This window comes from Harmonia axyridis, chromosome 1 (assembly GCF_914767665.1).
Source record: "Harmonia axyridis chromosome 1, icHarAxyr1.1, whole genome shotgun sequence".
Classification (NCBI taxonomy): Eukaryota; Metazoa; Arthropoda; class Insecta; order Coleoptera; family Coccinellidae; genus Harmonia; species Harmonia axyridis.
In genome coordinates, this window is record NC_059501.1 from 53855662 (window position 1) to 53883382 (window position 27721).

The 27721-nt window shown below is 31.9% G+C and overlaps 1 protein-coding gene across 4 annotated transcripts; it reads left to right on the forward strand.

Annotated features, from left to right (window-relative positions):
• On the forward strand, window positions 1–26265 carry LOC123671742 (UDP-glycosyltransferase UGT5-like). 4 transcript variants are annotated; one of them, XM_045605762.1, is made up of 4 exons: window positions 1–852; window positions 21190–21412; window positions 25307–25526; window positions 25718–26265. In XM_045605762.1, exons 1-4 carry the CDS (start codon window positions 37–39, stop codon window positions 26016–26018), a joined length of 1560 nt encoding a protein of 519 aa, XP_045461718.1. In that variant the 5' UTR covers window positions 1–36; the 3' UTR covers window positions 26019–26265. The 4 variants fall into 4 exon arrangements, with proteins under 4 accessions (XP_045461718.1, XP_045461717.1, XP_045461720.1 ...); XM_045605761.1 differs by lacking the exon at window positions 1–852 and adding an exon at window positions 4560–5552; XM_045605764.1 differs by lacking the exon at window positions 1–852 and adding an exon at window positions 13821–14720.
• Window positions 26266–27721: the final 1456 nt, after the last annotated feature.

Consider the following 27721-nt stretch of genomic DNA (forward strand, 5'->3'; position numbering starts at 1 on the left):
TGAATCACTCCCGTTACTTGATTGTAAATATTCGAAATGTTGCTACTCGGTACATGTTTTTGTTTGTTGGTGAGTTCTGTTTGTGGTTCAAAAATATTGGCATGGTTCACCTGTCCTGCAGTCAGTCACCAAAGTGCCTTTCAACCTATCTGGAAAGAACTTTCTTTGAGAGGTCATCAAGTGACTGTCATAACACCAAATCCTCTAAATGAAATTGATCTGGTCAACCTGACGGAAATCGACATAGGGTTCACGTATCAAGTGTGGAAAGAAATAGACATATCCAATATGAGAAGAGAATTGTCGAATGCTTTCAGTACTCTATATTATTTTCATAAAGTTCACGAGAGATCAATAGAGATGTCGATGAAAATAGATGCTGTGCAGAATATTTTGAAAAAGGATCCAGGATATTTCGATTTGATTCTCATTGAGAGCCATAGTCCGATCCTATTTGGATTAAAACATAAACTTAAGTCTCCATTGATTGCTATATCGTCCCTAGGTTTCTTCAACCATCTGAATTTTTTAATTGGCAATTCAGTTCATCCTGCCTTATATCCAGACTTTGTGTCTGAACTATCTACACCAATGACATTGTTGGAAAAAATAGATAGTCTTCACCTCACTATAGGAAACTATTTGATTAACAGATTTATAATTAGTCCTCATGCTGATGATGTGGCAAGAGCTTATTTTGGGCAGGATATGCCTTATATAGAGGATATGGTGAAGGAAACTAGTTTAATTTTAGAAAATGTCAATCCAGTTTTCTCTGATAGAAGACCTTTGGTACCGAACTCACTGCAGTATACACATGTTACTTCTAACAGAAATGAATTTTTGGAAAAGGTATTGATAATATTTTTTTCGAAATATTTATTGTTTTTATATACAGGAAATTGAAAAGGTACAATTTTTTCAATTGTACACGTTATTGGGGATAAAAAATCAGTTATTCACCCCAAATTCGGTTGAAAACTTATTTTTTATTATAAATCGATCCTCCTACAATTGAAAACTTCAGAAATTATAAATACATGTAAATTAATCATAAATTATAACTGGTATGTTGCGACCATCAATGCCAAAAATACATAAGTATAGTTTATAATGTTTATATCGTGAAGCGAGAAATACATTTAGGATGATTCACCATTACATTGGTTATAATATTTCAAAAGAAGAATGCCCTATTGTTCATTAGTAAACAGAACACATTATTCCTGAATTTAAATTGGTTCTCAATTTCCATTGCTGCTCGAGGATTTTCCTAAAGGATTCGCCCAAACATGCCGATTTTTTCTGTTGAAGAATGAATAAAACGAGAATCAAACCATTCTTTAAAATAAAATTAGATTCCGCGTATATTTTGGGAAATTCCACCTGACCAATAAAAAAATGGGTTCTCATTTGAAAAAAATTGTTTTAAGGTTTTTGTCATGGCTGAGTTTGACATTGAAATCGGAATACCCTGTATATTATATTGAAAATTTGATTTATTGGGTATTGGTGTTTCTTCTTATAGAAACTAAAAGACTAAAAATTTTCATGTAAAAATCTCAAAGTAATTGATATTGGAATGAGCCCTATTTGAGAATATTTGATGATTTTTTTCAGAATTCAGACAAATTTTCTGAAAAAAATATGCGAATGAAACATTAAAGAAAAATATAGAATTCACTGAGTAATTTGATAAGAAATGAAAAATGGGTGTTACATTAAAAAAAAGGAAGTTGGTATCATTCCGGTGAATCGGAATCGAACGAAAGTTCTTTCCAGAATTACCTAATGTTTTCCAGCGAAGCTCAACTATTATATTTCAAGTGCTCATCTCGAGTATTTCTTTGAAATATTCTCACCAATGGTCTTCGTGAATCATCCTGTAGATTTGCAATTTTTACTCTGATTTATTATACTGGGATCATTCGATCATTCTTCAAACAAGGCGATAAAACAAAAAGATTTGATATCGTTACGAAAAGAACGTATTAATTCCCTTACAGACGTTAGTCACGAGCTGTGCCGTGATTAAGAATTAGTATGGAATGAATAATTAATCGATAATATTCAATAATTTATCGATAATATAAGAATAGGTATGGTTTATTACCCTGATAATTTTAATTTCCTCTATTCAACTTATTGTAGATTACCTATAGAATTATTATTATTATGCACTGTTTTGGTTTTTTCGTTATCAATATTGGAATAGAGATATTACTAAACAAAAACTATTGATAACTTCCAAATTCCAAAATAAAATAAAAAATTCATTGGTAATTTCTTAAAATCATAGGTATAGATCATTTTTGATGTATAGTATATTCATTTGTAATGGTTTTTTCGTAATAAATATTGGAATAGAAATAAAACTAGGAGAAAAAACTGTTGATTACTTCCAAATTTCAAAATTAAAAAAAAAGTTTCATAGATAATTTTTTTTAATAATCATTCATCTTAATTTATGAAGATATATTCGAAATTATAGATTTATATTTGTAAAGAGATGTTTTGAAATGTAATTCAGAGTTAAATTCCGAAAAGTCAAAATTCAATTGAGGGGCATAAAAAAATAAAAATTTGAATTTCAATTTTCAATTGGTAACTAGAATCTACCCCCATCTTCAAAATTCAAAAGAAATAATAAATAATTAACATTTCAGATTAAGTGAAATCATATCAGTACCTACTTCTATGAATAATTGCAAAGAGGAATATATTGCAATCATTGGAAGCGTACATACAGGGTGTTCTGATTTGTTTCCGACAAACTGAAACGGGTGATAGATCACATCATTTTAAGCAAAAAAGTTCCTATGAACATGGGTCCGGAAATGCTTCGTTTCCGAGATACAGGGTGTTAAAGTTGAGAAAAAAATTCGCGTTTTCTTAAATATTCTTCGACTGATTCCAAATAATTGCATGAAAGTTAGTATATAGGGTTTTCTGAGGTGAGAAATTCAAATTTGTGGTCGATTTGGTTGTATTTTCTAGAGGGCGCCACTGGCAATCATTCTGTCCCCTTTAAACCGTTGCAACTTTTCTGTGCTACCCTGTACGTCATTCTGGACTGAAAAATCCATTCCCCTGACTTTTCTAGTTAAAAAAGGTATACCTCATTTAAGTTGCTAGGGGCAACCGTTTCAGAGAAAAACGCTTTTAAAGACAAATCCATATTTTTGTAATCTCTAAAACATGTAGAAACAAATTTGTGATAATTTTAAATTAAATACTTTTTAGAAGTAACAATTTAAAACAAAACAAAATAACATAATCATTTTTAAAGAAGGTGTTCGAAATGTCCACCGTTCTGTTGAATGCACAAATGACATCTTTGAATGATTGATTGTTTTACATTCAACAATTGTTGCGGCAATAGATTCAAATGGCTATACACAATGACAGATTTAAAGTGTGTTAGGTTTAGATGTAATTAATTATAATTATAGTTAACTAAGTAAATAGCTTATCAACAAATACAGGAAAATGGTATTGGTTACCAAAGGCCCGAACGAAGCATACAAAGAAGAAATCATCTACAGAGAAATAGGATTTTACAGACCTTCGAAGAAAATAAAAACTCAGTATTCGTAAGGCATCCCAACAACGCAATATTTCAGAAAACAGAATATTCAGAACACTTAAAAACAACAATTATATAGCATACCACTTCTACTTATTAGTGAGCAATAGAAAATCCGCATGCATTTCGCCTTAGAAATTTTCAAAATGAATTTAAATTTAATATTTGAATAGGAATAATTTCATGAAAGGATTTCGAAGCAGTCAAAACATATTAAAGAAAACGCGAATTATTTTTTCAACTTTAACACCCTGTATCTCGGAAACGAAGCATTTCCGGACCCATGTTCATAGAAACTTTTTTGCTTAAAATGATGTGATCTATCACCCGTTTCAGTTTGTCGGAAACAAATCAGAACACCCTGTATATACAAAAAATAAAAATACCTATATAAATATAGAAGGTAATAATAGTTTTTGTTTATATCTCAGTTACGACTGGGAATTCATTTGAAACTTGGTATGGAACAGTTTTTTTTATTCCAGTATTGAACATTCGGAATTCTTCGAGGTCAAAAAAATAATTCATCCTAAACTTTACACAATTCACGTTTTGAAATATTTAAATTGAATTTCAACTATAATTATTATAGTTATATTTGCATAAAATTGTTCAGACACCGGTGCCTAATACCGCTGTGATCCTCCACAGGATCTAAAATTTGAAAATTGATTTTCAGAAACTTAACGACACATACCTAGTCATAAAATTAGAAAGATGTATTTCTACTTCTCTACGATGATACTGGATACTATAATTTTCACCCAGTTACGTGTTATTGAAATTTTATTCGCATTTTGGGATCTGAATCCCACCATTGGATATTCATCAAAAATATGTTCATTTACATTTTCATAATTTTTCATTGAATGAGAAAATAATAAACGGTAGTGTAAATTTTGCAGCATTTTGTGCAACAAATCACAGAAATAGAAAGTACCTGTATGAAATAATCGAAGTAATAGTTTATGTTGACGTTGTAGTATACACACAATGATATCAGATATTTTTTACTCAGAGTTTTCAATACGAATGCGCACATGCTATCTAAAAAAGAATTGAAATAAGAAATCGGGAATATGTCCATATTTCAGTAAAATTGATCGTCTGTCGTTGTAAATGTGAGTTAAAAACAAGATCAATTATGAAATACCTTAGCTTTACAACAAATTGTGTGTTAATTTTATCATTTGTGTATGTTGTGAACTGTGCAAATATCCTGGGGTATTTTTTCTTCCCTGGGAAAAGTCATCAATTTGTATTTCAACCTATTTGGAAAGAATTGGCATTGCGAGGACATAATGTAACAGTTATAACCACCGATCCATTAAACGAAGATATTCCAAATTTGAGGGAAATAAACGTAGCTGATTCATACAGCGTATTTCTGAACCATGAATTCTCAAATGTCCGAAGAGAGTCCACACCCCCATATAAGATGATTTTGTTCTATCAAGAAGTTTTCGTGGACATTTTTAAAATGCAAATGGAAAATAAAGAGGTGCAAGACCTTCTTGAATTGCCCAAAAACGCATTCGACTTGATCATCCTGGAATCGCACAACAAAATGGCGTTCGGATGGAAACATAAATTCGATGCTCCTGTAGTGGCATTATCTTCGTTTGGACTTCCTGTTTTCAGTCATTATTTACACGGAAATCCCATTCATCCAATTCTGTATCCAGATTTTCTGTCCGAAATACGCGAATGTACTACGCTTGTGGATAAAGTAGAGAGTACCTATTTTACACTTTCTTGTTGGTTCGTCGTTAAGTTTTTAATTGGACCAGAAGCGGATGCCTTGGCTAGAACTTATTTCGGTAATGATATGCCCTACCTCGATGACTTGGAAAAAGACTCTATGGTATTCATTAATGCGAATCCGATATTTTCTGATAGAAGACCCAAAACGCCTGACGTCATGGAATTTTCAGCAATACTTCCAATAAGGGACACTCTAACAAAAGTGAGTTTTTTCTATTTTATTGAAGTTAATGTGAAGTTATAACCAATTCCAGAAAATTCAATACTTCTATTCCTTCAGAATATATAGTGGGTCCCAAAATTAGGATTCTTGGAAACTAAAGGAATAAAATTAAATTAGAAAATAATTGTTTTTCACTTATTAATAATAGACTCATGAAAAATAATGGAATTTTAGATAGTTCAAGAGATCGAAATTTTTAAAATGTTTTCATTTTTGTGCGCTCACGTTCTCTTTATATTTCGAATTTTCAGCCGGGAATGTTTTCGAACGATAAGGTCAAGGCCGTCGCTAGGGGGTAGGCAAGGTAGGCGGTCGCCTAAATAGGGCGCCAAAATTTGAAAGTGGCAAGTCAAGCTTCATCAACAAAACTCACATGTTAAGAAATTGAAAATACCGAATGAGATTTGATTGCGTCAGAAATTGCAGGAAGGAAAATTTTAATTAACATCAAAAACCATAAAATGGGTTAAATTATGCAATATCCAGATGTCCGGTATCTAATCCTACTGTTAATAATTTATTGACGCTAAAGAATACATGCCCACATCAGGCATGTCGGCGTTCCCGTTGCTAAACGTTGCCGAATTTTATTGCGTATTTTGAGCGGTATTTTTACTCTGCAATCCTAAAATGAATTTAATTTTCTGTACAGGTTTAAAATTTTTGGTTTCTTGTTAATGAATATGTACCCTATGTATATTATTAGCAAAATTTCTCAATGAAATGCCTTCTATTCTTTGATCGTTCTGCGGGAGACCTTGATTACCCAATATTAATTTTTTGCATTCAGCAGAGTTGACTTCTGTTAGGTTAGGGCGGCATATTGTGTCTCTGCCTAGGGCAGTAGTTTGGCTAACGACGGCTCTGGATAAGGTTCTATACTGACTGATTATGAATCCTTCCTCAAATTCGATAATTTCCGTCCTGCTGGCTGTAAACACGATAACTCTCGAACATAAATATCTTGAAACTTGAAATTTTCAAGGTGGGTTTGGATCTCAAATGACGGTGTTGAGTTTGTTATGGGCAAAATCTAACCAGGGGATCCGTAAATATGATATTTCGAAATTTTGTTTTAATGATGATCGAAATGAATTGAATAATGAAAAATTTCATATAGGTAGCCCCACCAAAATCAGCGAAACTTCAAGAAGAAGGTAGAAAAAATCACTCAATATTTTCATGATCACAAAGAAAACTGAATTTAGGTTTTACCTAGAGATGTGAAATAAAAATCACAAATCACTTCAAATTTCAAACAATGGTTTATTATTTTCTCATTCAGAGGAAAGCATCACGACTCGTGAAGAAATTAGGATAACTGGTCATTCAAGCGACAACGACTCAGTGGAGATAGAGGACCCCGAACTGAATGAGGATTGGGGTTTAAAATTTGCAATAATGATATTGGTTTCAGAGAATCTATGAACTCCCACATCTTCGTTAAAATGGGAAATTTTACGCTAATATGATAATTGCAGGCCCGTATAGAAAAAATCAATTTAAGTACGTGTCACGTGAAAAATATCACTCGGTGTATGAGACTAATAAAATTGAATGAAATTTGCAAGGAGCGGAAAATATTGATCAGGTTTTTTTTTCTAATGGCGCAAATTTTGTTTGGTTGTTTTGATATGTTGAACGCGGAATATTACAAACTTTTTATATCCACTTGATGAAATAATCTTTTTGATATAATAAGAACAATAACACTATTCCCAGGTACTGAAGATAAGTCCGACTTATTTCAATAACTCCCAGAACTCCTGTTCATTTCACTGAACTGAAAAATGTGGAACATTCATTCATTGGTATGTTTTCAACAAAGTATAGTCTTCTACAAAATATTGTAATAATTATCAGGACATTTATTACATGGTTACATTAATTTTCCTTTTCTGGAAGGTTAAACGGTCAACAAAAAAAATTCATTCCTACAAGAATTTCGTCGAAGTAATCAAGAGAATATTGAAGACATTCATGTTGGAATGGAATGATGTTTTTTCAAGAGTTTGATCGCCCAGTTTAGGAGAAATCATGTCACCACCGTAGTAGCGGTACAAGAAAATATATCCTGATAATTAATACATCAGTTTCAGAAATAAAAATAATACCTGTTATGTACCAGGTGGATAATTGTTCCACATTTTTCAGTTCAGTAGAGTGAACAGTAGTTCTGGGAGCTATTGAAATCAGTCTGACTTATCTACAGTACCTCAAACACAGTGTTATTGTTCTTGTTCTCTCAAAAATATTATTTCATATATTTTTCAAACATGTTATTTCGCATATGGAATTTTTTTAATATTCCGCATTCAACAGATCATGAAAACCAAACAAAATTTGCGCCATTCAAACAAAAACCTGATCTTCAGTCAATAATTTCCCCTCTTTTCAAATTTTTATTCAATTTTGCTTATCTCATATACCGAGTGATTTTTTTCACTTGACACGTAAAAATTGAATTTTTGATACGGCCTGCAATTTTCAATTTCTTTTTCGTTTTTTTTTTGCTGATAAAGAATGCATATAGTAACAATTCAGTAAAATATCAGCAAAAAATTTGCCATTTCAACGAAGATATGGGAGTTCATATTTTCAGCTAAATTTTATGAATCACTACCATAGTTATAAGGAAAGGATAGTAAGCCAACCGCCGTTTGAAGGCAAGGAAATAGTCACCAGCGGTCGCTACTTTAGTTGGATTTGTATTTGGAGAAGTAACTCGATAGCGCTGAATCATGAGCTATGGATGGCGCAGAAATAATACGATAATTCATTCAGTGGCGTGGTTGAATTATCGTAACTTAATAATAACATAAAAATTGTTGGCAATGGCCAATAATTTTTATGTTATTATTAAGTTACCACTACATTTGAATATTCGAATATTCATTGAATATTTATTCGAATAATTGCCTTTTGCATTACGATGAAAGTATGAATGATCACTTAACTCTCTATTCAGGAGTATTTGAAACAAATTGATAGATACAATTGAATTAAAATTATTTATATGATAGTAGAAAGGGGTTTTCATTCGAAGAAATATGAATAGAATTGGGATATTATCAATGAAAAGAATATAAAATTGAATATAAGATTCGAACATATGAATTTAGCAATAAAGAGTTCTAATAATAGATAATAATATAAGATTCTACATTCGAAAATATTCATTTCAATTTTAAATATAAGGTAAATATAAAAATAAAACATGATTTAATTCATTTTCAACATAATTGAGATATTTCAATATAATTTGGTTGTTCAAGGTGTGCTTTTCTTCAAATATCCATAAAAACATGGGATGATATTTCTGTCAGAAAAAAGTATTACAGGTTAAATAATAAAATACATAACTCGAAGAATCGTAAGAGGTTGGGAAAAAATGATCGAAACCAACTGTCAAAAGCTAAATATAGCTTTTGAGAAATTTCATTGGAACTTACGACATTAGGAACTTAATGTTGATAGAAACTCTACCTATTCTCTTTCAATCTATAACAAAATAATATCAATCGAATATTCTTCAAATACATTCAATTGCAATATCGATATTGCGGAAAATGGAGTTTATTCCATTCATAAATCCTGAAAAAACCTAGAGATATCATTTCATGACGACTGGACGTGATTAGTGATTTCATGATAACTTGTAGCATTGTACTTTTTTATCACAAATACACGCCACTGGTGTAAATGCTTATTACAGAGCTGAAAAAATATCAAAATATAGAAATCTTCTGACCACTCTATTTCAAATTTTTTAGTTCTTCAAAATAACACCGATTTTTTCAGAGGGCTCCACTTTATGGACCAATTTTTGACAGTAAAATTTGAGTAAAACGTTAGTACAACTAGATGGCGCTCAACATCAACAAAATCGAAAAAAGCACTACACTGGCTTACTATACTTTCCTTATACTATGCTATAACGTGGCACGAGCCTGGGATAATTTTTTTTTTTTACCGTTCATCTGTTCGGAAATCTGAATTGGAAGCTTACACTTTGCGGTAAAAATATTGTGTTCGAAATCTTCCTAAAAATACATATTTTAAATTTCGTGATATGTAGAATTACGTTCTCGATAAATTAATTTTTTATATTCCATTTGAAATTAATGAGCCGTGTTTTTAAAACCAAATACGGTAGGATTAAAACGATACAGCAACCGATTTTTGTGTGTTTTCTACACATATATGCAAGGTCGTAGAAATGGGGGGGTACTGTGGGTTATCACTCCCCCAAGATTTTCAAAATATAAAATTTCAGAAATCTCGCATAGACGAAAAACGAAAATTTCTCAATGAAATGAATCAATAATAATCATTTTAATTTCCTTTGATATCGATATGTCAGTAAAAAGTCGGTCACCTTAACGGTTTATAACTTTATTATCGCTTTCAAGATGAGTACTTATTTATTGCTTTACGAGCTCGTCCTTGTTCGAGGTTCATTATTTTCCTTTATCTATCCGCTTTCTCGGCATCGTCCCTTATTTGCCATCTGTGATTTTTGCATTCGTCGCCGGTATACTTGTTTTCTGTATCATTCTCGTCAAAAAATTTCAATATGTATTTATCAAAGAACTGAACTTAGTAGTTCGCATCGAAAAATTGTCTTGGCTGTGTTGTACAATTTATTGTGTCATTTTCATTTGTACACCCTGTAGATAAAGTCAATCCAAATCTGATGTCTGCACAAATAAATTGCAATATGAATGAAAATTTTATCTACAGGGTGTACAAATGAAAATGACAGATTTCTCGGATCGTTTAAAAAAAAGTCCTTTAACATGAGTCCGCAAACGCTTTGTTTTTGAGATACAGGTATTGCAGTTTAGGGTTTTCTCTCATAGCACCTTCCTTTTACAAGATAACTTGAATTGGCATAGATATTCCAATTTGAAATTTTCATACTGTGACATCCTAATTTTGAATGCAAATCTACAGGGTAAATTTTTTCTGGAAGGGTGCCCGCTTCTTTCCTACATAATTATTTTCTTGTGAACCACTGGTAGTTTAGAAAAAATTAAAAAGTAACTCTGGTTCAGTACCACACTTTTTGGTTTGTTGTATCGCTTTCGAGAAAAAATTTCAAACAGCTCTCTCTCTTTAGTAATTCTCAGGAAAATTCGGATTATTATAAAGATCCAGTTAGGTAGCTGTGATAAATAATTCAATTATAAGTTTTGGCACTAATTTACCTACTCTGTAGCGAGAAGATAAACTGATTAGGGACTACAAGAAACACCCTGTATCTCGAAAACAAAGTGATTGCGGGCTCATGTTTATGGGCCATTTTAGTTTTAAAATTATCCAAGGAATCTCTCATTTTCCTTCGTAACTCCAATTCAGGAACATCCAGTATAAGATGAGACAATCGAATTGGAGATAAAAAAAAATATTTCGAGTAATTTGGTTCAAACTTCGTTATAAAACCTCTTTTTCACATTATAGATATGAGAAAACAATGTCGCCAGAAATTTTTTCGATTACCCCTCCTCCCCAAAGAAAAAAGAAAATCTACTCCCTTGTTTACATGAACATAGAATATATTCACTTCCTGATACTCGCGATAGCAAGAACTTTGACGAAACCAGTGAAATATAGAATAGTAAATTTTTTTTTTCAATCTACATATTTATAACTTCCTTATTTAGTTTATATTATGTTATTTTTTCGAATTCTTTTTATATGTTGTTATAGTTAATTTATATTTATGTAATATTTTTCCTATTTTTTGCAGTTTCCCTCCACCTATTTGGATATTTTACAAAACAATAAAAAAATTATGCCTTTGGTCATTTAGTTCTCATTATTAGGAATTGTCAATGAATTTAAAATTTCAACATAATTTCCAAAGAAATCCTATAATTTCGGCAACCTACTATATTAAGATTACTAACATTACTGCCAACGTATTTCTGCCTATCGGGATAGAAAAACAACGCGCCGTCCCGATTATTTTGCGGCACATGAACACCGGGCTCTAGACTCGACAGTTATGTTCACCATGTACCTTATGTACTTATGATAATCTTGGGTAGACAGAAGATAAGTACGGAATAAATTTGTCAATAAACATGAAGATATTACTTTCATTGAGATAAGAAGTGTTCTATTTGAAAATTTTTATTGATTAGCCTGTTATCTTCTAATAATGCTAGTTTGAGTCGGCAAACATTCAACACAAGATAGTAGGTATATACTTTGAATGAAAATAGAAGTTATTTAGTTTTACATGGAAACATGGAGTAGAACGATAAGTTATCTCATATCGCATTCTACATCACTAAAATTACTCTCTTCTTCATTGCGATAAATTTAGTATCTGCATTCTCAGATCTAGCTCGTTTCATCTCGCCAATAATATCAGAATTTTGTAATAAGAATTATTAGAGTAGAACAATTTCCTATATTAATAATCCTTTTTATATATGGTTCTTTCACACAACATATAGGGAACAATAGACTTATACATATAGTGATCAAAACATTATCATTTTTTTTTCTTTCTATGTTTTCTGGAGATCACGGACTACTCTGTTCAGTAAGAAATTTCGCTTTTTTTCCTCGATAGCTCTTAAAGTTTCCATTCCAGGTATAAGGTTTGCTTAAGTAAACCTCTCTTCACACGTAGAATTATTATAATAATAATGTTTATTCGCTTTCATTGAGGGAAATGATACAAAATATATGTTCTAATTTGAAAATCTTGTGTTTTGGAATTCCAGTTATCCAAGTTCATGATCTTGTAATAAACACCCTGTACAGTTTTGTTTCAAACTGCAAACAGTCTTAAAATAATACGTCCTGTCAGAATCAGTAGTTTTTTTGAATAAAAATTTTTTTTTCCGTAAAATCACATTAACTCCTGAACCGTTGAGTTTATATCCAAGTAATAGCATTTTGCCGAAATTTCATCAAATAAGCTACTAATGAAGCAATAATATACTGGGTGTGCCTCTTGAAATAAGATAAGAGTAGTAATCTGTTTTAACCGGAAGTTGTAGAACTCTGAAAATATTTTAGGGGAAAGATCTAAACCCCATCTGCAAATTTTCAGAACAAAATTATGATTAGTTTTCCATAAACGTCTAATAATACATCTATGTTTTTTCGATTATCAAATGAACAGTATTTGAAAAAATGTTTTGTCGTTATGGCTTGCCTAATTAAAAAAAATGATAAAATCATTTAGAATTATGGAGTAATATTTCCTTTATCTATTATTTTTGCGGTAAGCCGTTATCTTCAAGCAAACTTACAATATATCAATTAGCTATCACTTAGGTAACTTAATATTTTTCGAAAACAATACCCTCGAGTGTATGGAAAGGAAATACTCCCTTCTTTCGATGCTCTTCACTATACACAAATGTCGGCTTCAAATTTTGTAAAATGAATGACTTTGTTACTTCGGATGGCCATATTTACGGAATGACTATTTAGATTATGTCCGTTTACCAACAATTTTTCCTTCTGTTAGGGAATTATCTTTCTCATTGAAGACGGATCCGCCAGCAGTTAACGGAACACTATTGTTTGATACAATTTTCCTTTAAAAATTCGAAAATTACAGACATTATGAGGAAATTATGGAGAACTATTTGTTCAGGAACTATAGCTTAGAAATTTGACGACGTAGCAAACTCTGAAAAAACCTATGCCCCCCTTTTATATTGAGCATATTCGATGCAATCCATGATCTTCGAAATGTCCAGAAAATGTCTATGAAAAAAAAATGTGTAGGTATTCAAAGTTTGATTGATAATGCATAAAAGTCATATTTTAGTCTATATCTTCAAAAAGTTGTATTTGCATTAGGAACACTTTATTTCTTATCGTTTGAAAACATACCTTGAACATACATTAACATACGGGCTCTTGTCAAAGTTGGGCCAACTTGGGGACAAGGGGGAGCATAGAATTCATATCCATCATGAATTCTTCCTTTCTTCTAATTATAATATTCAAGATCTGTATTCTTAGAAAAAGATTCAATTTTTTAACACGAGATATTGCCTACATCAAAAGCTTTCAGAATTTATTTTATATGAATCTTTCACCTTGTTTGATCTAATTCGATTTAATCGTGATATCTGGGTCAACATTTCGGAATCATATTTCACGTTTATTTGTTTGAACCTTTATCGTAATTATTCTTCCAAATTCACTCTAACTAGTATTTATCATCTTTCTCCTTCTATTAGAATTATTGATGACTGATGTAATTCTATCAGATCTTTTCAATAGTGACTGACTAACTCTTGTTCGTTCCCAATTATTGTCGACGTGATATTTTGTGAACCCTATTTTCTTGAGACAATGAAGAAATTAGTTTTATTATTATGTGCAATTAGTGTAGTTAATAGTGCGAGAATTCTTGGATATTTTTATATTCCTTCTATTAGTCATCAATTCGTTTTTCGGTCACTTATGAAAGAATTATCTTTACGTGGACATAATGTAACATTTATCACACCAAATCCTTTAAGAGATCCACATTTGACGAATTTGAATGAAATTGATATTAGTGATGCTTATAATTCATTCAAAAAATACGACTTCTCTCAAATTGGCAGATCTTATGGTCTTCATAGAACAAATAGATTGATTAATGATTTCAATGAGGATGTTGCTCGAATTGAAATGGAGAATGAAAAAGTTCAAGAACTTTTGAAGAAGCCATCAGACAGTTTCGATTTAATTTTAGTAGAACCGCATTTTCCCTTTTTGTTTGGTCTTAGAAGGAAGTTCAATGCACCCCTTGTAGCAGTATCTTCGTTAGGTGTCTCCTCGTACTATCATTATTTGGTTGGTAATCCTACACATCCTGTTTTATTTCCTGATTTGCTTTCCGAAAAACTTGGACCACTGTCGAATATAATAGATAAAATTGACAGTTTATATGTCACTATATTTTGGGCGATATCTAGTGAAATTTCTATATTTCCGAGGGCTGAAATTGTAGCCGCAAAATACTTTGGGGAAACTGGTCCATCAATCAAGGAGCTCATCAGAGAAACTAGTTTATGGTTGCTGAATGCTAACCCGATATTTTCAGATCGAAGACCTAATGTTCCTAATGTTGTGGAATTCTTCAACATCCACATGGAGAGAAATGAGTCTTATCCGAAGGTTTGTGAATATGAAATTATTTGATTGAGTAGAATGATTTTTTGAAATTTTTGCACACATAAAGCTCTTCATAAACTATGGTTTGACGAAGTAACAGCAGTTTGATTTGAAACATTATATTTTCACTTTTCTGAAAGACATTCAATAGAGAATCCATTATGAAATTCCATCGTAAAGTTAGTTCCTATTGTTACTAAATATTTAGAATAATATGGAATTGAAGCATTGAAGCATACAAAGTCAAAAAGTCATAAACAGTAATAGCATTTCGCGTATTTAGACAACATTTAATGTATGGTATTTTCAAATTCACAATCAAAAATACAAGATATTGCTCAAATGAGAAATTAATAAACAGTAGCTTTCGATTTTCGTTTTATGGCATATGCATCTTTCAAAGTCTAATATTTTTTCGGATCAGTTATCATCTTGGTGCCGAAGATTAACACTTGAAGGTTCGTTTACAGGTAGATTTTAAAAGAAATACTTTCATGACTTTATTTATGTATTGAATTGGAAGCAAAATATTTATGAGAATGAACTGTAACTATCCATCTTACTTTTTCTCGATTAAATATCAGATATATTTGAATTTTTGAAAATGAATTGTTATTATTTGTGAAAAGATACATATCTCCTCACGTTTGTTACAATTTGATTGAATTTCTTCGATGAGATGAATCCCTTAAAGAATGATATAACTTAGTTATGACAAATTCATTAAAAACGTTCTGAACAAGAGAAAGAAAAGATGTCTTTATTGACTTAAAGCCAAGAGCCATCGACCTGAGATACTTCAACTACGTTATGACCAACATTCTAGAGATATTATTACTTGGTTATCATCCATTGGTATTCAATAAATAGGAAAATATTGGGAATATTGGACACAATTTCATTCTATTGCTCAATTTGTAACAACGCCGACGTTTCGAAACAGTTCGTTTCTTTTTAAAGGCTAGTTACGACAAACAATATTGTACGCTTATTAAAATCATTAAGACAATTTTCAAGGAATCAGAATTCTTTCACACAGATGTTGATTATCTGCGGTGTGAAAGAATTCTTATTTCTTTCTAATTTCTTTGATTTCGTACAATAAATATGATAATCACAGGTTCAACATTATTGCACAACGACCAATATTATAGGTTAGGTTAATTACAAACGAAAATTTTTGTGTTACAAACAGTTGCTTGTGATCGATTTTCGAACTAAATTTTTTTTCGAGGAATATTAAAAAAAATCGTAAAGTTAGCACCCCAGCGGAATGGAATATTTTTATATCAGAATCTTTGAGGTGGGTAAAAACGAAAATTTTGTTGTTAAAAATAGTTACTAACGAATCCAAAAAAAATTATTCATCTTCGAAAAAGTGTGTGCTAACTTCGCATTTCAAGAGTGATATTTTTTCATTATAGGTTAGGTTAAAAATTTTTTTTTTACTATTTACAGTTTCTATCGATCGAATTTTAAACAGAATTTTTTATTCCGAGAAACTTCGAAAAAGGAATGCAAAAAAAAATTGACATTTTCGAAAAAGTGGGTGTCAACTGAAAGGTTGTATTTATCAGCTTGCTTGAAGTCTTGAAATCTTGTGTCTCCATTGACCACAAAACATACGTACATATCGTGTTCTGATCACAGGACTCTTATTCTTTATAATATATACAGACTTGTCACTTTATTATCGAAATATTTACATTCATATAGTAATAATGAATATACCTAATATTATATTTGGGAATCTTTGTTCATATGATTTCAATGAATGATATTATATTTGCTTCTACAATACCTCGAACATTCATGCAGGCCCTTGATGTCAAAGTTGATCCATTTTAGAGACAGAGAGAAGAATAGAAATAGCTTGATCATATATTCTCCTTCCATTGAATTTTGTCGAAAGAGGAAGAATAAGATCTGTATTTAAAAAAAAATCTGTTGACACGAAATATTACCGATATCAAAAGCTTACAGAAATGTTTTCATATTCATCTTGTTTGATTTAATGCAATTTCACCCTGATATTTGGGTTAACAATTCGGAATCTCATTCAAGTTTAATTAGCTGAACCTTTATCATCATATGCGGAACAATCTTGAAACTCTAAATTAATTCTATCTGAAATTTATCATCTTTCTCCTTCTATTTGAACTATTGAAGTAATTTTATTAGTTCCTTTAAATTGTTACAAAATAACTTATGTTCATAATGTTGACGTGATATTATGTGAAAACTATTTTGTAATAATGTGCAATTAGTGTAGTTAATAGTGCGAGAATTCTTGTATATTTTCATTTTCCTTTATCAGTCGCATCTATCATCAAAACTTTACGTGAACATGTTGTAATATTTATCAATTCAAATCCTATAAGAGATCCAGATTTGACGAATTTCTTGACATTCTGATCAATCTCAACTCGCTGGATTTATTATCACACTATTTCTCTTGCAATATCTTTTTATGATTCTGCGCATATGGTCAACTTCTAAATTTGCAAAATGATTAAAATCTTTACTTCGTTGATTTTGTGCCTATGGAAATATTGAGTAATTTTTTCGATATTCCACTTTAATTTTCTCTGGTTCGGATGACATGATCAACAAACCAATTTGCAATTAGCTCCATCAAACGGTTATTCTACATATTCAATTTCAATCGAATTAGTTTTTTTTTCAAGAGATATCGAAAACAGAATTTCGGAGAGCCATAATTAGTGAACCCATGGTCAGATTTTGTCCATTAACGAACATTGAGATCCGAATCTACCCTGAATATTTGTTTCTATTAGGGGGTTTACGTCCAGTCAGACAAAATTCAATTTGAAGACGGATCCGTATTGAGTAAACCGCACCTCATCGTTTGAGACAATTCCAGACTCAAAATTGGAAAATTGAAGACATCAAGAGCGTATAAAAAAAAGAAATCTGTTCGGGGAACGACTGCTCAGAATTGTGGAAAGCAAGCCTTGATGACGTGGCCAACTCTGACGTAGTGATGTACTGATGATGATGATGTTGAGAATTTTCAATGATGATCTTCGAAAAGTCCTGAAAATGTCCGTGGAAAAAATAAGGAGATGTAGAAAGTTCCATTATTATTGAATAAAATTCATATTTTGATTGACTTCAGCTTCAAAGTATTTGTATTAGGGAACATTTTCAATCGAAACGTTATGCCTTATCTAAATCCGATGTTTATTTTATATTCAATTTCCTCATTACACTCATACTAAAAATGTACCTCGAACATTCATTAAAGCACTTCTCTTCAAAATTGTTCAAATTGGCGGACAATTGTCTTCTTTCTTATTGTTCGAGACCATTTTCGATATGAATTTGGCTGATAATAAAGATTTGTTTTCTTAAAAATGTTTCAGATAATTTCGACGAGATATTTCCGACATTAAAAACTTTCAGATATTTTTTCATATTCATCTTGTTTGATCTTATGAAATTGCACCTTGTGGATTAGGTCAACATTTTGGAATCGTATTTCAAATTGACCTAAATATCAAGGTGAAATTTCATAAGATTAATCCTATGAAATTTTACCTTGATATTACGGTCAACATATAGAAATTACATTTCAAGTTTAGTTGGTTGAACCTTTATCATCATATTAGGAACAATCTTGAAACTCCAAATTCACTCTATCTGATATTTATCATCTTTCTCCATATATTTGAAGTATAGATGTAATTTTATTAGATTCTTTCACTAGTTACGGATTGACTCTTGTTCGTTGCCAATTGTTGTAGACGTGTGATATTCAGTGAAAACTATTTTCTTGAGATCATGAAGAAATTAGTTTTATTATTATGTGCATTTAGTGTTGTGAATAGTGCTAGAATTCTTGGATGTTTTTATTTTCCTTCTATCAGTCATCAATTCGTCTTTCGATCACTAATGAAAGAGTTATCTTTACGTGGACATGATGTAACATTTATCACTCCAAATCCCATGAAAGACCAACATTTGACGAATTTGACTGAAATTGATGTTAGTGATGCGTATAGTTTATTCAAAAAATACGACTTCTCTAACATTGGCAGATCTTATGGTCTTCATAGAACAATTGGATTGATTAACGATTTCAATGACGATGTTGCTGAAATTGAAATGGAAAACGAAAGAGTTCAAGAGCTTCTGAAGAAGCCATCAGATAGTTTCGATTTACTTTTAGTGGAACCGCATTATGCATTTTTGTTTGGTCTCAAAAGGAAATTCAACGCACCTCTTGTGGCAATATCTTCTTTAGGTGTCTATTCGTACTACCATTATCTGGTCGGTAATCCAACACATCCTGTTCTATTTCCTGATATTTTTGCCGAGAAGATTGGACCACTTTCTAAAATAATAGATAAAATTGACAGTTTATATGTTAATTTATTTTGGGCGATAACAAGTGAAATTTCTATATTTCCGAGGGCTGAAATTGTAGCGGCAAAATATTTTGGGGAAACTGGTCCATCAATCAAGGAGCTCATCAGAGGAACTAGTTTATGGTTGCTGAATGCTAACCCGATATTTTCAGATCGAAGGCCTAATGTACCTAATGTTGTGGAATTTTTCAACATCCATATGGAGAGAAATGAGTCTTATCCGAAGGTTTGTGAATATGATCTGGTGTTATTATTTGAGCAGAATTATGTGAAACTGATTCCGAAAAGAATTCCTAATTCTTATTTTTGAGCGCTTGTCTCTCGAACCAATCACTCTCTCATTTCGTTACAATGATAAGGTTTTAATCACGTATGACGGATTCGTCCTCGATTTTCAAAGATGACTGTCTGCTGGCAAGCCTTTTATACTATAACTTATGAGCAAAAGGACATAGAAACGCGAAATTTTCAGTGTAGGTTTGGATCTTGATTATCGTTTGTTCATCAGCAAATTCCGTAAACATGTCTTCCGCTTTATTTCTAAACTGCAAGTTTTGATTAGAATGAAATCTCATATGGATGTTAGCATGTCAATTTAAGGCCTCTCGTGAAAGTTAATTTCGATCGCGATTCCGATCCATAAAAAATTCAAAAATATATCGAATAATAATTACCCAATATTTTTGTGAACACAAAACCGACGGCTTTAGATTATATTCAGTATTTCAATGAAATTCAATCAACGTGCAAAATTTGAACCTTATGACATCATCAAAACTATAGAAAACTCAAGGAGAATATATCAAATATTTCCCTGATTTGATCGTTTCGAAAATTCTTATGTGAAGGTTTGAAAAAATAACTATTTCAGATTTTGTGCTGAAATTCTTGTGGGTGGCTTAACCAGAACCATATAAAACACTAGAAGAATATTAAAAACAAAAATCAATAATTTTGCGCGTGTATACCTATAAAGAATAACACACTTTGGTGGTAACAGCTTCATCAGCATCATAAAAATTAAAAAAACATTGAAATTAAAATAGAAAAGAACTGACCTGAAATTATGAACTTTTGAGTGCTTGTTCATTCATGCTCCAATTGCTCCCCTAGAGACCATAAATATATCTTTATTCATTTATGTTTATGTGTCAATTGGGGGCATTGGGGTACAATAAATAAGTACTGAAAAGCTCCCTACTTCCGTCAGTGCTTTCTTCATTTTTGAATGATCTCGCCAACCTGATAGGATCGTCCCAATGATGTTTGATTTAGCCGAAAAAAAAACTACATACACACTGACTTGGTCAGCGATGTGATTTATTTTGACGTCCTTGTTGTCAGTTTATCTGGAAGAAGAATTCTGATGAATTGACATGAATATTTGAGTTGTCAATTGAGATATTTATAAATGATATTTCAACCTACCTATATCTGTTTATGATAACATTGTATTTTTTCCTTGATAGACGTACTCAATTGTTATATGTGGTTAACTGTGTACACAATGGTTAACTGTGACCTACCCCCATGGTTAATAGTGTACCATAGGGTGGAGACAGTTAGCCAAATCTAATTTTTTGTAAAAGATAATTTTTCTTGAAAACTGTGTATGAATTAAACGCCATATTGATGCAAACATATTGCTTAGTGTTATATATTCATGAAAATACATTCAATAGAGTTTATTGAATGTATTTTCATGAATAAACTCTCTTATTATTATAATTATAACACTTACTGTACGGTTTTTTTGTGTCTCCTGTAAAATTGTTCATTATGGACATAGCAGATATACACTCTTAGCCGACGATATATCAAAAGATTATCGTAGAAAGAGATCAGCTTCAATTAAAAACGAAAGCGTGGTAGTGTTCAGAAATTTGAGTGGTTGACTGTTGAACAGCTCACCCTACTCATTTTCAAACCTCGATTTTTGGAGACATCGAAAAATACTGTCCTACCTCTTCATTGTTGTTGAGTTATAAGAAGTTTTATATTTATTCCGAGAAGCATCTATATTGAGTCAAATTGATTTGATGTATTACCTACAGAAAATTATTTTGTTTCTTTCTTCATAGGATCTTAAGCAAATCTTAGATAATGCCAAAGAAGGAGTGGTATATTTCAGCCTGGGAACGAACGTTAGATTTGATCATGTTCAAGGAGATGTCAAAAAGAATATAATGGCGGCTCTTGGTGATTTACCGTACACTGTAATATGTAAATGGGAATCGGAAAGTATTGAAGGTCAACCAAAGAATGTACATCTCCGCAAATGGCTTCCACAACAGGCAGTTTTAGGTAAGAAATTCGTGTAAATTTTTTGAGTTCAAAGAGGATAAAATATTATACTGTTGTTATGTTAACTCTGTAATCCACATTATTTTATGAGCATTTGAAGAACATTCCTGCAACGATGTTTGTCATAAACAAAAATTTTGAATTGTTATTCTATATTTTCACCTTGAATTCCAATTCTGGCATTGAATTTTTTTGTGTTTCTACTAACGCGATGAGCATGAAAATCGTCACGAATATTCTTTCGCATATAAATGTTGAGATTTACTTTTACCTTATACGTAGTTTTGAAATTATCAGTAGATTTTGGAATTTTATAACAAAAGTGGTATACCTACTCAGAAGTTTTATTCCTATTTTGTTTCTCCCTTCTTCTTGTCCCTTTATCAAATTTCTGCTGTCTCCTTTGTCCTTTTCTACGGGAACTTCTGGGTCATTTCCTTGCCAATATCCAGTTCAACTGGACAGAGGAAACAAGCTCCTTGTGCATTCTGTCTCGATCTCCTATTATTTCGAAATTCCTTTGAAAAGTAGCCTAATGAACGTCAAGAAAAACAACCCCTTTTCGGCACTTTGTCCTCGGTGTCTCTGGTCAGAAAAAAATTCGTCCGCTACATTTCAATATTTCATCAGAAATGAATACGAGTACTACAAGCTGTCCTTACTCAGTCTTGATTTGAGTCAAGTTTTCAACCTCTTTAATGTTGAAAAACTCCTCTCAGAGCTCGACATTCTTACAGGCATTACAGAGATCAAATATAGTGCCAATTAAACATTCGTATATATTGACTTGATCACTAAATTTTAATTTTGTCAATACTGTATTTGGCAGATCTTAAATCCTACTAGTGCATTTCTCATTCCAGAACTCTAATTCTGTTTCCATTGAACTAAAAACGATACAATTTTTTTGGAATTTTAATACGAATTCCATTTGTTGGATTTCACATAAGCCTACTTATGCGTTTCGTGCCTGGCACACACACCGGACTCATCAGTGTGACTTTGGTATATTTGTGTGTGCCGTGTCACAGACGCTTAGGGAATTTATTATTATCGGGAGCCGCCGGGACTCGAACCCGGCACCTTGTCGCATCTCGGTGAGTGAATCTACACTCTTAACCTCTAGGCCACCGAGTGCTGTATATATTGTTGCTATGTGGAGCTCTATGAGAAGCCGCCACACATTAAACTCTGCCTAAAACCAGAATCATATTTCCTTTCTTATCCAAGGACTATTGAGAGCATTAAATTATTTTTATCACCTTTAAAATCAATTCAAAACTGATGTCCTCAGGAATAAATTGCAATTTGAATAAAACACATTAAATTGCACAACACATCTTACACAATTTTTCGATTAAGATGGTATAGTATATCCAGTCACTTGGAGTATCCCAGAATATTTCGATTATACAAGTGTTGTCCAAGTTTACGGAAATTCCTTTGGGACCTGCGAATTTATTGCCTAACAGTTCTCTGAAATAAACCCCTGCATTTAGTAGATCGCGGTATCGGTATTTAGGGAAATCTGGCCAAGCGTTTTCATGGACTTGTTCAAGTTACTTTGGATATATGTACTATACTATAGAATTCAAATTGCATGACGGGAATCATACATAAAACCAAAAACATGGTGTAAGTGAATACCGATGATAACACAAAAATTACTAGTGGCAAAACAAAGGGCGACAACTCAGATATATGAGAGAAAATAATAAACCTCGGACGTAGACGTGCTCGTACTGCAATTTATATTTTGGAAATCTTGGGGGAGGGGGTTAATTAACCCATGTACCTCCATATCTACGTCCTTGCTGTTAGTTGAACAGTTTAGCACACTAAGTATCTGCTTAGAAAAAAATACAGCATCGCTAGAAGTTTAAGTTCAAGTACCGTCTCTGTTTCCTCTTAGATTTTCCCGCCAACTTCAACCTTAGCTCTGATTTATCAAATCATCTAATCACATCATTTATTAAAAAGTTTTCTGAATTAGCCGAAATTATCCCCTGAGAATATCTCGAGGGGTTCATTATTGTCAGGTTATAGGTCGGATTTCGCCACAATACATTTTCGGACAGTGTTCATAGCAATATATGGAACGGGCGAAGTTGCCGTTTTGAACTTAAATGGATTACCCTTTCCAAAAATATATGGCAACAAAAAACCAAATATTTTCACACTCTTTCATCTTTATTCACCAGTATTCCCACATTGCTCATCAATTCGATCCCTTCACCTTCCTAATCTTGAATTATAACTTTGAAAATCACCAGAAAATTTTTGATTTTGAGAGAAATTTTTTGAACTCATTTTCGTCCACAAGACGACATTTCGATTTCGAAAATAATAGCGTGCGGCGAAACTAACTTAGATATTACAATCAATTTCAAGTCGGTCCAAAAAAAAAATTTAATTAATATTCAAAATTAAAACATTTATCAAGTATATATTACAACTTTAAATTATTAGATGCTCTGAAGCACTCATCACTTTCATCACAGGAAATATTATTCCTCACAGATGATATCAAAGGGCAAACAGTACACTTCAATTATAAATATAAATAAATAATTTTTTTGACTCAATTGTCCACCCTAGGATTTTAATACATCCCAACCAACAGAAAAATCAATATAGCATTACTGTCACAGAAATGTGATGACAATAAAATTTCCTCTGTACACAAGGGTGTAAGTTACTATTTATTGAAGGATGTGATAGGATTCCCCCTAAAGATAGGAAATTTATGAGTTTCGGTCTTCAGCAACAAGGAATACATATTTTTGTGGTTTTCTTCAGGATAAGATAAAAGAAGAAAATAAAATTATCAATTTTAATTGATTTAGTGAAAAAAATGCTTTTATGATTTTTTATGGAAAATATTTTAACTAGGAGAAATTTCCACAATATTAAATTTAAATATCAAACCGAATTCTGGATCTCTGACAAAATAAAAAAAAAAAAATAAATGAATAGAATGAAAATGTAAGGATACATCAAATACTATGAACAAAAATGTATTTGAGTCGCCTCAAAACAGAGTGTGAAAATGAAAAATATCAATGAATGAAAATATATATGACTTGTATATGAATACAAAAAATTGATACTTTCCTCCACAATAATATATCTTTATGATATATTCGGTTAATTTTTGTTTTGGAATTTAATTCTAATTCTAAAAATGACAATATTAATAATCAACCGAAAGAAATTTCAAAATCACTAAATATGTCAATATTGAGTAAGTTAAGTTTAGAATTGAGTAAACGGTTAACAAATTGAATAACTAAATTAACATAAATTTAATTTGTAACCGTTTACTCCATTTGTACAGTTTAAGTTATTCTGAAATTTTCTTTTGTTTGATTATTAATTTTGTCATTTTTAAAATTGGAATTAAATTCCAATATATAAACCGAATATATCATGAAGATATATTATTGTGCAGGAATATACACAAAGATGTCAGTTTTTTATATTTATATTGAATATCCTTCATCATGTAGACTCACTTAACCTTCAGGTATGTACGATTTATGATGTAATACAATACTTCACTAAAAGCTGGAAGCGGAAACTTCACTTCATAATGGTCAGGGTAAATATCCTGTTTAGTGTTCACTTCTACCTATACATTATCGTTATTCCTAAATCCTAGTGAGGAATTGATAGAACGCCAAGATATATGCTCGTCTGGCTTTTGCTTAAGAATTTGTAGATTCAATATTCAAAAACGAATTTGTCGACATTCATAACTCGAATAACGAAATCATATTCAGAAGATATAGATGATAGATACATTATTTGTTGATCTGAATTTTCAATTGAAATATTTAATTTATCCATATCATATGGAAATGGAAATATATTCTCAAATAAAATATTTTGTAGCGCATCCAAATGTGAAAGTATTCATCACTCAAGGTGGTCTACAGTCTTCTGAAGAGGCAATCATCAATGCAGTTCCTCTTGTGGTCATTCCTTTTCTTGGTGATCAACCTCTTAATGCAAAAATACTGAAGTCGAATGGTATGGCAGAGACTATTTCACCTAAAGAATTGAATAGAGAACTTCTGAGGGACACCATTTTGACAGTTGCCCGAAAAGAAAAGTAAGTAAACAAGACCTACCATTTAATATTAATTGAGAGTTTTCAGTTTTTTGATTAAAACTTGGTCACATTGCTTATCATTCTTTAAAATGATTGCATCCTCATTAAAACCTTTTTTTCAACCGACGAAATATTTTCTTAGTGAATTCTGTTTGTATGAACTCAACTTACATTCAAATTCTCATTTGCAGTTATCGACAGAGAGCCAAGGAACTCAGAGACATATTTTTGGATCAACCGCAATCTGGAGTGGATAAAGTCGTATGGTGGTGTGAATATGTTATTCGACACAAAGGAGCAAAACATTTGAGAAGTCCTGCCGCTGACATTTCACTCTACCATTATTTCATGATAGATGTAATAGCTGTTTTCATCCTATCGTTTTATTTAACTTTTAAAATAATCCAATTAGTGTTTGCAATTATAGTTGGATTATTTAGGCGAAAACCCGCTGAAGCAGAAGTCTCAAGAAAAAAGAAGAAGAAAAATTAAGATTGTTAATTTTATTATTTGTTTTTATGTTGATTCATCGAGAGATGATTGAATTGTTTCATTAATTCAAGAAAGATGATGCTCAATATTTTCATGTTGAAAATTGACATCATCGGAAAAAGCATTCATATTGGAATTCTCAACATTCTCTTCTTAAAATGCATCAGCAGAAAAATGTGTATAAATGTGTGCAGTGATAGAATCAACGTATTTTATTGATTTTTACAATAAAAAGTATTTCAGGTTATATACGAATTCAATGTACATATAACATATATTAAATCTATACCTTTTCTCCCTTTTGTTAGAACTACAATATTTGTATTCACATATTAGAATATGTAGTTTCACCCCAAGTTCAACCTATTGAATATAAAGATCACACAACATAATACATATAATTTGAACGAATAGATGAAGAATTTATTTTATGAATTTCTTTATTCACTTTTGTGCATTCAGCCTAGGTATTGATATATCTTCCATCCACCTTCCTGGATCTGCCCTCTCTTAACATGAACAACTGCACATTTATTGAAACCCATCTCCATACATATAGTTCTAGTGAATAATGCGACTGTTTTCAGTAGTTTTCCCATTTGTTATTATTTGGCGGTATAGGGTTGGAGGTGATATATTCACATTTGATGGTTTAACGAAATTTTTGCTGCTACGACAACGCATTAATTTGTTATTTATGTATATGTGAATGTGAAGGCTTGAAGATGAGTAGTGAATCGAACTATGACTGCGAATGTCAATAAAGAAGCTTTGAAAAAAATATATATTAGTAGGAATAGTAGGTGTGCTAAAAATAAATTATTTTTCCAATAGCTGGCTTTAGTTACCTGTATGTGTTATGTAGGTCAGATTAGGTTCCACTAGATGGCGTTAGAAAGATGAGGTTTTCTTCGATAAAGGCGAAAATGCATGCGGCTGAAAATGTAATTAGTGTTTACAGTCCTGATACTGTAACAGCCAATCACGCGTTATTATAGTTTCGTCAATTCATAATTCAATAAAATCATGGACATTGTTGAGTCCAACCGTTAGTAAGCCTATTTCGATTGCCCAAGACCTAAACATTGCACAAAAAACCGTTGAAAACCATTTACAAAAGGCTGGTCTCAAGGAGAAATTAGATATATGGGTACCACACGAGTAAACGCAAAAATCCTCATGGACCGAATTTCCATCTGCGAGTCGGTGCTGAATCGCAATGAAATCGAAAAGTGGATGACTTACTACTAGGTCAAGCGAAAACGGTCGTGGTCGAAAGGCGCTGAGCCGGTGGAAACGGTAGCCAAGGAAGGTTTTGCTACTTCCACAACTGTTAACTTGGAACTGTACTGTCAACAATTGGACCGTCTGAAGGAAACAATCGCCCAGAATAGGGCAGCTTTGGAAAATAGAAGAGGAATCAGGACAACGCCAAGCCACACACATCGATAGCTCCGGGAGCTTGGTTGGTAGGTTCTTACCGAGGTTCTTACTCATCTTCATCATAGTCCCGACCTGGCATCAAGTGATTACCATCTGTGCCTGTCAATTTTACAGGTGAAAAATTCGCTTCAAAAAAGGCAAGTGAAAATCGACTGTCTCCAATGCATATTTCACCTAAATTGAATCATACTAACAAGGTAAATGGCCTTGTTTTTCATGCAAAGATAATTAATTTTTTTGCTACACTTTATATGCAGAAA